The 14,967-nt window shown below is 36.4% G+C and overlaps 1 protein-coding gene across 2 annotated transcripts in view; it reads left to right on the plus strand.

Annotated features, from left to right (window-relative positions):
- The first annotated feature begins 807 nt into the window (after positions 1-807).
- ldlrap1b (low density lipoprotein receptor adaptor protein 1b) overlaps positions 808-14,967 on the plus strand; it is a 39,934-nt gene continuing 25,774 nt past the window's right edge. For both annotated transcript variants that reach the window (XM_043255930.1, XM_043255929.1), the window contains exon 1: positions 808-1,065. In XM_043255930.1, coding sequence (XP_043111865.1) covers positions 981-1,065 — 85 coding nt within the window. In that variant the 5' untranslated portion in view covers positions 808-980. The remainder of the gene's footprint in view (positions 1,066-14,967) is intronic.

A 14,967-nucleotide genomic window follows, 5' to 3' on the forward strand; every position in this document is an offset into this window, starting at 1 on the left:
AAGAATATATATATATATATATATATATATATATATATATATATATATATATATATATATATATACATTAATATGTTTTCAATAAAAATGTTCAATTGTATTGCTTATATAAATTAATATATATATATATATATATATATATATATATATATATATATATATATATATGTGTACATATATATATATATGTATATATGTATATATACAGTATATAATACATTTTAAACACTTTTTTTCTAAATTTTTCGGTAGTGCAACTTACTACTGTTTTTGAAATAACACAAAAACCTTTTTTTCTGTAAACAACGGAAAATCCTTTTACTGTTACATGAAAGAATCTTAATAGAATTGGCTACTGGAATTTTTAGTTATGCAAATAATAATAGGTACATCATAGGTAATAAAAGGTTTATACATTAATACTAGATCTAAGTAAAATTACAACATATCATATCTGCAATTTTGTTTATTAGTATTAGTATTTTTCTGTTTTCTCCTGTGTAATGTTGTTTTATTGTTTCGTTCAGTTATTTCATTTTTACCATTATCTATATTATTCTTAACCGTAATTCTATGCGTGGTTTAAATCGTCCAAAAACTATAAAACAAATGTTTACCCATTAGTAATAAGCACCGTTTGTTTTAATCACAGAAGTCAAAAGGCATAGCTTTTATTTACACACGCGAAGCCCCGCCCACCGAGCGATTCTCTAGCTAATTTACCTACTCGAGCCCCGCCCTCCCGCCCACTCGCGGCAGCGTCATGACGGAACATTATCCGGTTAATTTACATACTAAGCCCCGCCCGCCGTGGCGAGCATGTTCGTACATCCACCCGGGATCATCCGCGGAAAAGGAAGAAAATCACAGGCTGTCAGAAAAGTTTTCCTGCGGGGAGAGGATCGGGCTCGATCGGGCACAGGACCGCCGGGGTATCGAGCTCTCAGGATTATTAATTGTCACAATAAACTGTCTTCATCATGGACGCGCTAAAATCCGCCGGGCGCGCGATCATTCGCAGTCCCAGTCTGGCCAAACAGTCGTGGACCTCTGGAAAACATAAAAGTGAGTCTCGCATCTGTCAGTCTGCACGAATTTGCTCGGAAACGGTCTTTATGGGTCTTGTTTATATCTGTTGTGTCTGTTATGAAGTTCAGAGTCAAAGTTGCTTGCAACTTGTGTGTTAAAGCAGGAATTCACTCGCGTTTAAAATTACGTTTTCATAACAAACCATTCAAGTTTTGCGCTGTCTGTTAGTCCACTATACGTTAGCGCAATTTGAAAGCAGTTTTCAGGAAATTGCGCGTATTGTCATGACTGCTTTGTGCAGCTGTTAAATAGCTTTGTTTCCGAAAAAAGGGTTGAGAGCCGAGAACCGTTTCAGATTCTGGTTTAAAATACCAGAGCCAAATTATTTTCCTGTCGTTCGGTGTTTGACAGCCTGTCCTGCGTCGATATTCACTGAATCTACAGTTCGATTCCCGAACGAACGATTCTTCCGAACCGGTTCCTTATAGTGAATCAAAAGCAAACCCCCCGATTCCTGAACAAAAGACTTTTTATATCAACCTGTTGTTTTTCGGTGGGGAGTCGAAAACGTTATGCGAGACCGATGCCGAGCGAACCTCAAACGAATGGATTATACGAACCTGTTCTTTAAAAAACGAACAACCATCGATGTACCCCGATTCGCGAACGAATGATTCTTATGAGTCGGTTATTTTCTGTGGAGTTGTAAACGCACGTCGAGATCACGCGATTCCCGAACAAATGATTCTTGCGAACCGATTCCTTTAAGCGAATCAAAAACGTACAGCATCGGTATGAATCAGATGTATGTGAACAGCTTCTGGTGTTTTGTCTCGCTGTGGAGAACATGGCAGCAGAACGGGGCTCACCCTGGCAACCCGGTGTTGCTAGGCAGTGCTTTTTAGGTGTACATGGACCTGCTTAAATTGGTAAAAAAAAAAAAAAAGCAAGAACGACTGTGAAGGAAGATACCAGTCTCTGATATTCTCTATATGTCTGTGCTTCCTTTGACCGTTTCATTGCAATGCTGTCTCGGCTCCAATAAAACACACCCTTAAAGGAATTATTTTAAACCTGCATGACTGTAGTAGTTAATGAGAGAGAATGGAGGCGAGCTCCAAAATAACTAAATAACAAATAAATGCGGAAACCGCTTAAAAATATCGTTTGAGAAGCAATTGAAGTCGAGGTGATTTGAAAAGGTGAGGCTTGGAACATGAGTGGCATCAAAAGGACTCAAAGGCTCAAATTCGGGCCCGTTCCTCGCGCACAGTTTTCCCGCTTTTATAAATTGTTTTATAATGCTCCCTTTTGAAGGCCTCAGTCCCGTTCACTCGGGCCGACGTTTGAAGACGTTTCGAGATATCCTTCAAAAACGCAATGTTTGGTTCCAATGCAGAGAGGCAGTCGAGCGTTTGGAAACAATGCAAGGACGCGTCAAGCTTTTTTTTTTCCCCTCTTTTTGGGGAAGTATTTCTTTAAATCTCCGAGCACGTGCGCCGCTGCTCTCAGCTGCGCGCGTTCCCCGGGATCCAGCGGCGTCTTTGATCTCGGACGCGGTGTGCAAGTCCCGCAGACAGCAGAGTTCAGTCCATCTGCTGCACGGTGGCGCTTCACAAAAACGAGCTTAACCGCCTGCTAACCTTTTTGTTTGCTTTTGTGGGGAAGCCCTTCGCAAACACGCTTAGCTGTCAGGCTGATGTCACCGCACTGTCACGTTGGGCTTTTGGCGTGCGTGATGTATCGATGACCGGCACGGCCATCGACCATGGTTTAAATTAAACCACATGCCGGTCAATTATGCTCTGCTATGTTTTCAAACGAAGTATGCCATCCGTCTGACGTATGGAAGAAATCGGATGAATGCTATTTATAAAGTATATAGCGAAATTATAAATAAAATGTCTTTTATAAACACATAGAGTAGAGATATTGATAGTAAATTAAAGTAAAAAACAAAACAATTTAAATGTATGCTATTCATGCATATAAAATATGCTAAATATTATTATAGCATGAAAATATGTACATTTTAAATTGTTAAATATTTAAAACACTTAATATAAAATATTTTGTGTGCATATAATGTATTTATAATAAATAATAATAATAATAATAATAATAAACTTAATTTATAAATTAAAGTAATTCAAATGTATTTGAGAAAAACATTTATTTTATAATGATATTTTCCCCATTTTAAATTCTTATTATCCAATGAAAGGCTACATTTTTGTGTGTTTTTTTTAATTATTTTTTTTAAATTATTTTTTTAAATAAAAGATGAAAAGGACTAGCAATGCAGATTAATTTTCACAGCCTTTTTTGATAATATTTACCAATGGTGCCAATATCAGTCAGCGGCACTGTATATAAATACACACACACACACACAATAATATGATTATAGACAATAAAATTAGAAAAGTGATATTTAGGAGTAATATAATTAGTCCTATAAAATATGTCTAGTCCTAGATCTCATTATTTTCATCTTTTCAGCATGACCTGAAGGCGGCATCATACCTGAAACTGGTTTCTTTTGGTATCCATGGTGACTTTTACAGTGGACTGGGTCAGAATTTGTTACTAATGGTCTGTGTCCTCATCACACATTTTTCTATGCACATAATTCCGGCTCACCTGCTCTGAGGACATTTACTCGTATCGGCTCTCTGCAGTAACAGTGCAGCAGACAGTAGCTTTTATTTCTGAGCCTGTTTTAACAGGAAATGTGTCTCACCGCAGCAGATTCACAGCGTGACGCCTGAAAGCCACAGTCAGTTTTACCCCAAATGCACCCAATCATGATGCATTTCTAGATAGCAGCAGTGGACCGTAGATTAGGACTGTATTGTGAGATTGTGTGGCCACTTTTGGCGCCCGGAGCTTGAATTTAGGATTTCTAATCAAAAGTTCTGGAATATATTTTAAAACTAAATGTCCTGATTCTGAGTTCTGATTAGATGAGTCATATTGTAAATGTAAAAATACACACACACACACACACACACACACACACACATATATTTATATATTACTTAACATAAGACCAATATACTTTTTTAACACCTGTGATATCACTTTGATAAAGGACTACTTTTTGTGATGCTTTTTATGGAGCTTGATAGACATTTTCTCACATACACATAATATTTATGGGTATAGAATATTATATTTTTTAATTTTTATTTTGAACATTTTAACTGTTTTATTTAAATTAAAAGTGATTTATTTTAAGGCTTCAAAAATTATTTGTTATACATTAATAAAGCAGCTTTATTAATTTTGGATCTTGATAATTAATATTTATATTTTGGGTTTGGAGTATCAACTCTTTTTACTGGTCACAAAAAATATTGTAGATACTTGAGGATGATTTAATGCTTAAGTGTGTCATATGTAGAACTAAATGATTTTATTTAATCTTTTAACAATAAATATGATATGCAGTGTTTTATTAAATACCTTAAGTTATTAATTAACTGAATTTTGGAGCTTAATTAATGTGATTAAGGAATATTTACATGTTTTATGTTTCAGTGTGGATTAAATCATATGCAGAACTGATTTTATTAAAGCTTTTAAATATTAATGGTTATACACTAATTTATAATCCACGTTGTTTATGTCTATAAATATATAATATTTTTATTATTATTAGTAGTATTATTACACCTGATAGATACTTACAGCAGCAGCCGAGGTCATTTATAAGTCAAATATAGAATAACTGCAAAAACAACAAGTATAAAATGCATGGAATTTGGAAAAAAAAAAAAAAAAAAAAAAAAAAAAAATATATATATATATATATATATATATATATATATTATAAATATATATATATATATATATATTATATTGTATATATATAAAATATATTTATTGTATATGGAGGTGTGTGTGTAGCCACAGGGCCCCTATGGAGGGCCCAGGTCTCATTCCGGCCCTGTATGCATGATCATTTTTAATAGTGAATAAAAAAATTATATAGATTATTGTTTTAATTGTCACTTAAGTCATACAGATTTTTTTTTTACTTTTAATAAATGTAACAATTTTTTTGCATTAATTTATTGTTTTAATGCAAGTAGTTTCGCGACCTTTGTTTTCATCCATGTTTCAGGCCGCGTCTGTTTGTTAAACTACAAATGTCTCGTTTTTCGGTGACACGCCGTTTATTAAAAAGTCGAGCAACAGACGAGGCGGCTTTTCTTTTATCCGCCGATGTCAGTATTTCCCTTATTTTTCTTGTCGGAACCGGCGCGAGGCCGGGTAAATGACAGAATTTCATCTGCGGCTGAACTGTCGTTTTAATGAAAGCTGCTTATTTTGACAAGTGGGGTGACACTTTTAGAAATCGGAGACAATGGCGAGTCAAAACAATTATTTGCGTTGCGTTATTACAGTCGTTTGAGCGGAGCTTCCGACTTGGCCCGCTGGAACTGTCACGTCGAATAAAGCGCGGCGTCTGGAAAGCCAGATTTAGTATTCCTGAAGGCCGTGATGCATTCGTGTCTTCGGACGGGGGTCCCAGCGGGCCAGTGGCAGTTGGTTTGGGTAATCTTGTGCAAGCTTATCGTCGGGTGAATGAAAAGCTCTGTCATTTCCGGTGCAGTTAACCATCTTCCCGCAGAGCTGGCTGTGCTTCTGATCCCCTCGAGTCTGATCATCTCAAGACAGCAGATTTGAATGGCCGAATTTCCTCTTGTGGTCGGCCTGAACATCTGCACATGAACTATAAACGTCATTATGCTCTTGCGTCAAGCCGGCATGATTAAGTATACATCGTGCAGCATGTTTAGCTCTAGGGTTTATTCTTCATTCATTCTTCCATAGGGAGTTAAAAACATAGGTGTATCACAAAGTTTGTATAAAATATATATATATATATTTTTTTTTTTTTTTTTGAGTGTGGGCTTCATGCACCTGTCAAGTTTGGGCTTTTTGGTTTTTTAGCATTCAGTCTAGTGGACAGACCTGTTAAGTGTTTCTCTTATAGCGCTTTCTCCATTCGTGTCAATAGATTTCATTGCACTGCATATTTATCAATGCATGTTTTTCTCCTACGCCGAGGTATAAATCTGTACTTCAGTAGCGCTCTCACACACACCAAACTTAACACCTTTATTCCCGTCTATATCCTAAAGGTTTTCCAACAGAGGGATTTGTTCGTATATAATTAGCTCGATTATTTAAAACATTTAAAACCCCCCAAAATCTGTCAAAATAAAGTGCATTTTGGAAAACCTGTACTAAAATGGTTCTATCGGTCAGCTGGGTAAGTGAGGCGATTGCTATTAGCTCTTTTTTTTTTTTTTTTTTTTTTTTTACCCTATCCGACTCCAGCGTCTTGCCTTAAATAGGCATAAACCAAAATAGATGTATCCGGGTGAAAGTAGTTAGGTGCAGTGAACTTTAAATCGAGTGAATGACGTCAGGCAGGCCTCACAAGTATAATGATGAATTTGTAAAAGGTCGGGCTGTCTTTAAGGAAGTTGCCAATTGGAAATATCGCTGGTAAAACCGTTTTAAATTTGCTTGTAGGTCAGTTGCAGATCCTGTCTGTTTAGGTATTATATGCCAGCGTAAGAATGGTTGTAAGCGGGAATGAAAATCGCATGGGATTTAATGATTATTTTGATTCTGTTTTAATTAAATACTGCTGAAGAAGCCCTTACGTACAAATTCAACAGAATCATATAATATATTGGAAAGCAAGTATAGGACCATTTTTTTTATTTTTATTAATTTTGACAACTAAGCAGCACATTTCCCCTCAAATTCTGATTGTACACTTATTGTAGAACAGCACTTTTTCATTTTTTATGATGTGTGAATAATAAATATTTTTACGTAGGGACGTTAAAGTGCCCCTGTTATGCCATCTCGAATATCTCCTTTCGCGCATTGCGTGACGTAGCTGTATGCGAATGATCTGCAAAGCTGTAAACCCCAGAAAGCGCAAAATAAATAAAGGTACTGTCTAATAAAGAGGCGCCTCTATACAGCCTAAACCGATCCTTAGTCATATTTGAATCCCAAACAGATTCGCACGATTCCCGCCTTTTGTTGTACGCTGGCCGCGACTAGACCCCGCCCACAAACTGTTGTACGTGGGCAATCGCAACAGACTGGGCCATCTGACCAATCAGAGCAGACTTCTGTAAACGAATCGTTTGAGAATCGGGAAACGGGGTGATGTTAAACTCGTTTTGAGACTAAAAGTTATTTTTTTTCTCGTTGCATGCATCTAGGAGACACCCAAAACAATATCAGTGGCATTTTGATATTATTTAGTATTTAATATGAGTGCTGTTCTCATATTAAAGTATTTTGAGTAGTTTATATTGCCTGCAAACATCACTGGATGTCTGTGAAGCTGGAATATTAATTAGATCGGACAACCGGAAATCCCTTACTGATACACACCTGAATATTTATTATATTTGGTTTGATGCTAACAGGAAACTCACCGGCTTTCAAATACCTGAACTCCCTTCCTGAGTAAATCTGATTATGTCGACTCGGAGCGAAAATATCGGCTCTGTAATTCGCATTTTTCCAGCGGTGAGGGTTTGGAGCTCCCGCCGGGATGCGTCTAAAGTCATGCAGAAGATCTGAGCGCCGCTGTCAGCGTGTAACGGAGACTGCGTCCATCAGAGCTCTTTCTTCACAAGATTTACCGCCTCGGACAGACTCGGTATCTCAGCGCTCACTTTCTCACACACACACACACACACACATACTCACTCTCACATATTCACGCTTGTGTGGCCGGAGATTGGAAGAAGATCGGGGTCAGTAAGAGATTAAGAAAGTGTTTTTTGTAAGGAAGCCGTTTGAAATTGATGGACGTTTAAACCGATCTTGATTGAATGATGTTAAGAGAGGACTGTGTGTATGGCTGGCTGATGTATTGAGCATTAATCATATATTTGTGATCATTTGGACGGTGATGTGAATACCCTCTTGATGATTTTAATGTGCTTTTAATTGGGTCATTAAGTTGGGCCATTAGACCCAAGTTTCATTATCATTCCTTTGTCTCATGACTCGCGTGTAAGTTTTGATCGTTTTTGTTATAATTGTCCGTTTCTGTGAATTGATTCAGATTCACTCTGAATCAGTGATTCAATCGCAACATCACATAAAGGCTGGTTGCGTTTTTCAGTTAAATTAGCTGTAAAGTAAAGTTATATAAAGAACAGACTGCGTTTTGTGTCATTAGTAAGCTTAATTCTTTTTTTATTAAATAAATTAATACTTTCATTCAGCAAGGATGCATTAAATGAATAAAAAATGTAAGAAGATTTCTGTTTTAAATGCTATGCTTTTGAGTCCTGAAAAAATGCTAGATCGCGTTTTCCGAAATCACATAAGGCGGTTTTTAACATTCGTAATATTTAGAATTTGTGTTGTCTAAAAAAAAAAAAAAAAAGGTACTTTGGTGTCAAGTCAGTACTAAAAAATTTCAAATGTGTTTTTAGTGCCGGTGGTACCCGGTCTACCCGGTTCTTGACGTGCACAGCCCTAATATTTTCATGAATCTTGTAAACTATGTAGCCTACAGTTTGCGATGTGGACTAGTATCTGTAAATATTAAGCTGACAAAAATCGATTCAAATATGAATCGTGCATCTTCTGTGAGACTCTGTGCGAATGAATGGATGGATGGATGGATGGATGGATGGATGGATGGATGGATGAATGGATGGATGGATGGATGGATGGATGGATGGATGAATGGCAAAGACTTTCAGAAACATGAAAAACCTCACAGACCCCAAACATCTAAACAGTAACATACAATCTTGCAAAAATATCACCGTTTAATAATTTATGTGTTGATATTGTGTAGATATGAATGAATTTAAATTCATGAATAGAATTCTCCATAATGTTCATAGAAGAAAACAGTGTAGAGATCATTCATTTTATCTAGTGCTGTGCGATAAGTCGCGATTAATTGCATCCAAAATATACGTTTTTGTGAGAAATTGATTGAAAAGGCTGAAAAGTGTCCCAGTGTAATGTCTTTAGATATTATTCACACGAGGAATCGTATTTTAATAGACACAAGTGTATTTGTCAATGAGCTCATAAAATGAAGACGCAGCAGGTCTTTCACGATCCTCAGAGAGCCTGTTGATTGTGTCCTTTTGCAACCTGTAGGTGTGTGTGTGTGTGTGTGTAACCTGAGTCTAAAAAGAGCAGCACTGAGCCCTTCAAATCTCTTTAAAGCTTGATGTTATTTATGGGGTCTCACGACACACACACACACACACACACACAGACACAGACAGATCTCATCTCCTCTGATGCTCTCTTGGCTTCATCCTCATCACAATTACTTTTTAAGTTGAATTTGCATATACACGTTTAAAGTCCTTATTATGAATTCAAATAAAGTTCTTCAACATAAATACACATTTGTGTGTGTGTGTGTGTGTGTGTTTCAGGCTGTGTCAGGCTGAGATCTCTCTTCTCCTCCTCCTCCTCTGCAGCTCTGTCATCTCTTGTTTTATCTCCTGACTGAACAATGCCTCCTATTCTGCCATTCCCATCTCTCTCCCGTCCCAGACGGCATGATCTGTGCTACTTGAGTTCACACAGATCCGTCCCAGCAGCCTCTGTGTTTCTCAGTAGAGCGTAACGCTCCGGTCCCATTTATTCTCTCTACAGAGAAATGGATTTTAACAATAACAACCTCGCGTGAGGTCACTTGATGATACTGTAAAGTCTGTGTGTTTTCTTTAATTGCCAAAGCGTACAATATTGTCTTTTTCTGCATTGTTGTTAGTGTTGTTTTGTAAAAGCTAGTGGCTGTTTCTGCTGATAAATGCAGTGGTCATGTGATGGGTTCTGTAGTCGTGCGATGTTGACGGGTCTGGACTGAGTCAGCGGTCATCAGCACTAATGTGAATCTAATACTGCGTCAATGAGCACCTACACATCGGTCTGTGTGAGATAATGTCTGGCCTCAAATCAGAAAGTGACGCTTTTTTGTTGGACTGGTTTAATTTTTTTTTTTGACAACTAAGCATGTTTCTGCAAATTTGTATTGCCATAATGTATATAAAAATGTGTACTTGTCTGAATAATTCTGAATAGTGATTCTATTTACTGCAAAACTATAAAGTTTACTATTTATGATGTGTAATTATGATTTAAAAATAAAATAATAAGAAATATCTTAATAGGCTAGTTAATACATGAATAAATAATAATAAATTATTTAATTAAATTATTTATTTATTTATTTTGGTGTATAAATGTTATTTTAAAAATATTACTGTAGAGTATTAATATTTTATATATAGTTCATATGGTTAAGAATACATTTGCCTCTGAATAAAGAATTGTTTTCTTTCTTTCTTTTATTGAAACATGTCCTGACAATTCTTGTGAAAGCAGCACGCTCTGATTCTGCTGGGTTTTGATTGTTGTGTTGTTGGTGTCAGTTGTTTTGATGAACAGCAGCATTGTGTTTGATATGGTGCAGTGTGTGTGTGTGTGTGTGTGTTGAGTTGAACATTGTTTGTACAGTGAGTGGGAGATTGTTTTAGGTGGGCTCATACACAATAACTCTATTCTCTAGCCGTCGCTGTACTACCACAGTTTCGACCGATGTATCGGTTTTGCCAATTAAAAGGAAATGTTGTGAACATGTTGTCGTTCCAAACCCGTAAAAGCTTCGTCGTCAAAACATAATTGAAAGCTATTTTGGGTGAAAACTGTGAGGCTTGTGACTGTCCCACTGACTTCAAAGTAATGCTATGTAACGATTGGACAGAATTTGACCGAGATACAACCATTTGAAATATATAAAATACTGCGAAAACCACTTTTAAAGCAGTTCTTAGCATTGCATATCACTAGTCAAAAATTAAGTTTGAATCTATTTACAGTAGGAACTTTGCTAAGTGTCTTCAAGGAACATGATCTTTACTTAATATCTTTTCATATTCATATTCATTTCATTTTGACTCGGATGTATTGCTACAAATATACCCCAGCAACTGCTCTTGTGGTCCAGGGCCGCATTTTAGTAGCCAGATTTGCGTAGATGCATGTGATTTTTATATATATATATATATATATATATATATATATATATATATATATATATATATATATATATATATATATGTATATATATAATTTTTTTTTTTTTTTCCACCAAAGTGTCGCTTTGTAAATACAATAACCAGTACATTTTCACACAGTTTTTCTCCCAAACAGTCCTTGAGGGCGTATGAATCTTTTTTTACAGTCTGGAGCGTGTCTCCGTCTAAGTGCTATTTTGGGCTGTCGTTCAGGAGACAGCCGATCCGTGTTTGGAAAACTCATGCAGCGAGAGCTGTAATCAGAGCGAACCTCAGACAGCCAGGATGTTGATTCAGCAGCTCTGTGGCTGACATTGAGGCCGTATCCTGAAGAAGCCGCCGGCGGCGCTTTATGGACGGGTCGGCGCGAGGCCGTAGGGAACATGATTACAGGTCAGCGATTACAGTGTCATCTGAGACTCTCGCAGGAAACTGACTGTAAACGTCGGCCTCGGATGAAATGGCTCGTCTGTGCGCTCGAGAAATGGCCCGACCCTGGAAATGAGATCCGGGAAATTAGATCAATTTAATGTTTGGAGTGTGGAAGCGGAGAAACACAAACGGCTCCGTTTTCAATCTTAATTTGGTTGACGAATAGTTCTCGACAGTTTTGTCACGAGCTGATAACGAACGAAAGCTCGTTTTGAATGGCAAAAGCCACGACGAGAATCAATTTTGTCGACGGCGAATAAAAATGAGACGAAAACGTTAGATTCGGGATGAGATTCATTCCCGAACGAATCTGCTGCGTGGTCCGGGGGTCAGATGCGCAACTTGCAGTTCGTAGCCTGTTGATCTAGGCGTATGGATAAATTTGACGATTCAGAAAACTACATTTCTGAGCGCATCTTTCACAGCGCGCGAGTAAACTTGAACGGGAATTGAACGAGAATTACGCAAAATCTGGCAACGTAAACGGAGTCTGTTTCGTTTAAAGTGAACGTAAAGGGTAGGGAGAACGTGTAAGGTTTATCTACGTTTGTTTATGTAAATAAATATATGCCTGCTTGAAATAATGAATAATATGGTAAACAAGTTGTTATAAAGAATGCATAATTAGCCTTTATAACCATTGGTATTTCATTAAAAAAGAAAAACATATTCTTGTTCTTTATAAGAAGTGATTATATTTAACATAATGACATGTTGTGTGTCATCAGTTAAATCAGTGCCCTAATGTCATGCATAATGAGTTTGGAGATTTTAGAAAAATATTTTATAGACGCATTACACTGTAACAAACCCATTCGATTATAGCTGATTAAATTTACTGTAGATTTAGTCGACTAAAATAATATGATATTCAGAAACTAAAAACAGTTCAGATGACTTGAATATGACTAAAACTAAATGGCATTTTAGTCAAAAAACTATGACTAAAACTAAATAAAAATTTGCTGTCAAAATTAACACCTAATGAGCTGCCTATTTAGGGAGCATTTTAAGGCATTGTAGGCAAAGGCTGTTCTTCTGGACAAAGTACAAAGAAACACGGTTTTCACAACAACCCGTTTTTTTCTTTCCAAAGAACATTACACATGTGTTCTTTTAATTTAAACTGTTTGGCTGATGATTCACAGGTCAGGTTTTTGAGCAATGTTGCTGGGCGACTTTATGAAAAGGGTGAGACACAGGGACCACGACCAATTTAAAATATCCAGGCAGAAATTTGTTACCCATTCTCAATGGAAAAGTGTTTTATGCCTTAATTTGCTTGCAGAAATTGTCGATAATAAATTTGTCGAAAATCGATAATAAATTTGTAAAAATCATAGAGCTGTATTAAAATCATAAATCCAGAGCAATTAGATGAAATAAAATTGTATATAAATAGTTTTTGAATTTTTACTTATTTTTTTAAAATACTGAAAACGCGGTTTCTTAAAAAATAAAATGATACTCAAAAATCATAGAGCTGTATTATTGAGCAATTTATATTTACATTTTATGAATTCAATTGATTGGACTTTTTGTTTTTCACACGTGTGTGAGGAATGAACTGAAATTTTAACAAAACTATTACATTTTAATTAAAATAAAGATGAAATATAAATAAAATATATAAATATTTTTTAATTTTTACTTATTTTTATATGAATATATTTAAAGGGTTTAGGTTTTATATATATATATGTATATATATATATATGTGTGTGTGTGTGTGTGTGTATATATATATATATGTGTATATATATATATATATATATATATATATATATATATATATATATATAAAATATAATATTGTATTAAATCAAAATTACTAAAACTTGAATCTTAAATATAAATTCTAATTAATAAAATAAAATAATAAATATATAATAAATACTATAAAATAATACTATATAATGAATGCTATAAAATAATAATAAAATGTCACTGCTAGTCTAGTCTTAAAAAGCTTTGGGGAAATGCAGCCCCGAACAATTTGTTCACGAATCAGACATTGCTTTCCTTGTACAACCTTGTACAGCCTCTATAGGGTGTCCCGACTGAGACGCTCCTGCTAACAACTCCAGCAGACCCTCATTTAAGCGGCCCAAATCCAATCTAGTGAATGGGACACAAGGAGTTTCCTAGAGAGGTGTGGAACAGCTCCGGGGTTTCTCTGGGGTCCCTGTGACTGACGGCTGGGGGAAAAGCCTCTGATTGCTGGGCTTTCTGCTGGTTTCATCAGCTAGTTCCTGATGTACCTGCTTCGTTCTGCCAGCTATTAAACCAAAGAGCGCTAGTGCAGACATATTTCAGGTGGGATTTTTATTTAAACCACCTGTATTTGGTTTTGGCTCATAATGATATAACTGACAGATGCAGAAAAAGTGGTTGTTTTCTTCTTCTTTTGACTTCCAGTTAAGCAACAGCGCTCTTCGTGCCAAGAGCGTACGAGATGCGGTCATATCTTATTGATTGTTTGACGGCACTACATTAACACCAGAGATAGCTGCCAACTGGATCGGAGTTTAATGGCCTTCCTGAGATGCCTGACAATGGCTGATAAATTAGGAGGCGGTAATTATGTTAATAATGTTAGGACGCTTCCAGAAGGTGTGCCAGCCAAGCAGCCGTTTGTCTACATCGATCTCAGCCTGGCTTTCGTTGAAGATCATGAAGTGTCTTAAATGCACTGTGCCTCATTCTACCAAAACCCCAGATATCTGCTCCTGAATCCAACCAAATGTTTTGGTGTTTATGCGCACAGTTTTAAAGAGAAATGTCTACAGGGTGGCGCTAAAATGCACTACATGAATCCCGACACCTTTTTATTGCATTGACATAGGTACGTATTGATTTATTACGTTAAATATCCAGGGACTGTCGCTAAAATGAACGCTCTATCATGAAATATGCCCAATACCAAATCCAATCCTAAACCTGCCCGATAGCGTTAACGAATGAGGAAACTCGACTACATTTCTGTACTCTGCGAGCTACCGAACAAACCCACTATGTCTATAAAAACCCATCGGTGTGCGGCGCTAACGGTAACAAAAATGACGCTTTATTAATCGAAACTCCACAAATTGGTGTGAGAACCATTCCTTTTGCAAACTGCAGTGATATATACTTAATGTATATAAAAAAGTGCATGCCATGAATACCGGCAGCCTAAATATTCCTGATAAGGGTCAGATTTACTAGGAAAAAGGCAAATTGGTGTTAGTTAGCTATTATATAAAAGCTCCAATGCGAAGGGTAAATTATGCGGGTGATTTACTAACAATGCACACTTTAAAGAAGACCCAGCCAGATCGTTTTAATAATTCCTGCTTGAAGACATGTTGGGGTTTTTTTTGGCTGTTAAATAATAGCACGATTCGACGAGCCC

Source organism: Puntigrus tetrazona, chromosome 13 (assembly GCF_018831695.1).
Source record: "Puntigrus tetrazona isolate hp1 chromosome 13, ASM1883169v1, whole genome shotgun sequence".
In the NCBI taxonomy this organism is placed as follows: domain Eukaryota; kingdom Metazoa; phylum Chordata; class Actinopteri; order Cypriniformes; family Cyprinidae; genus Puntigrus; species Puntigrus tetrazona.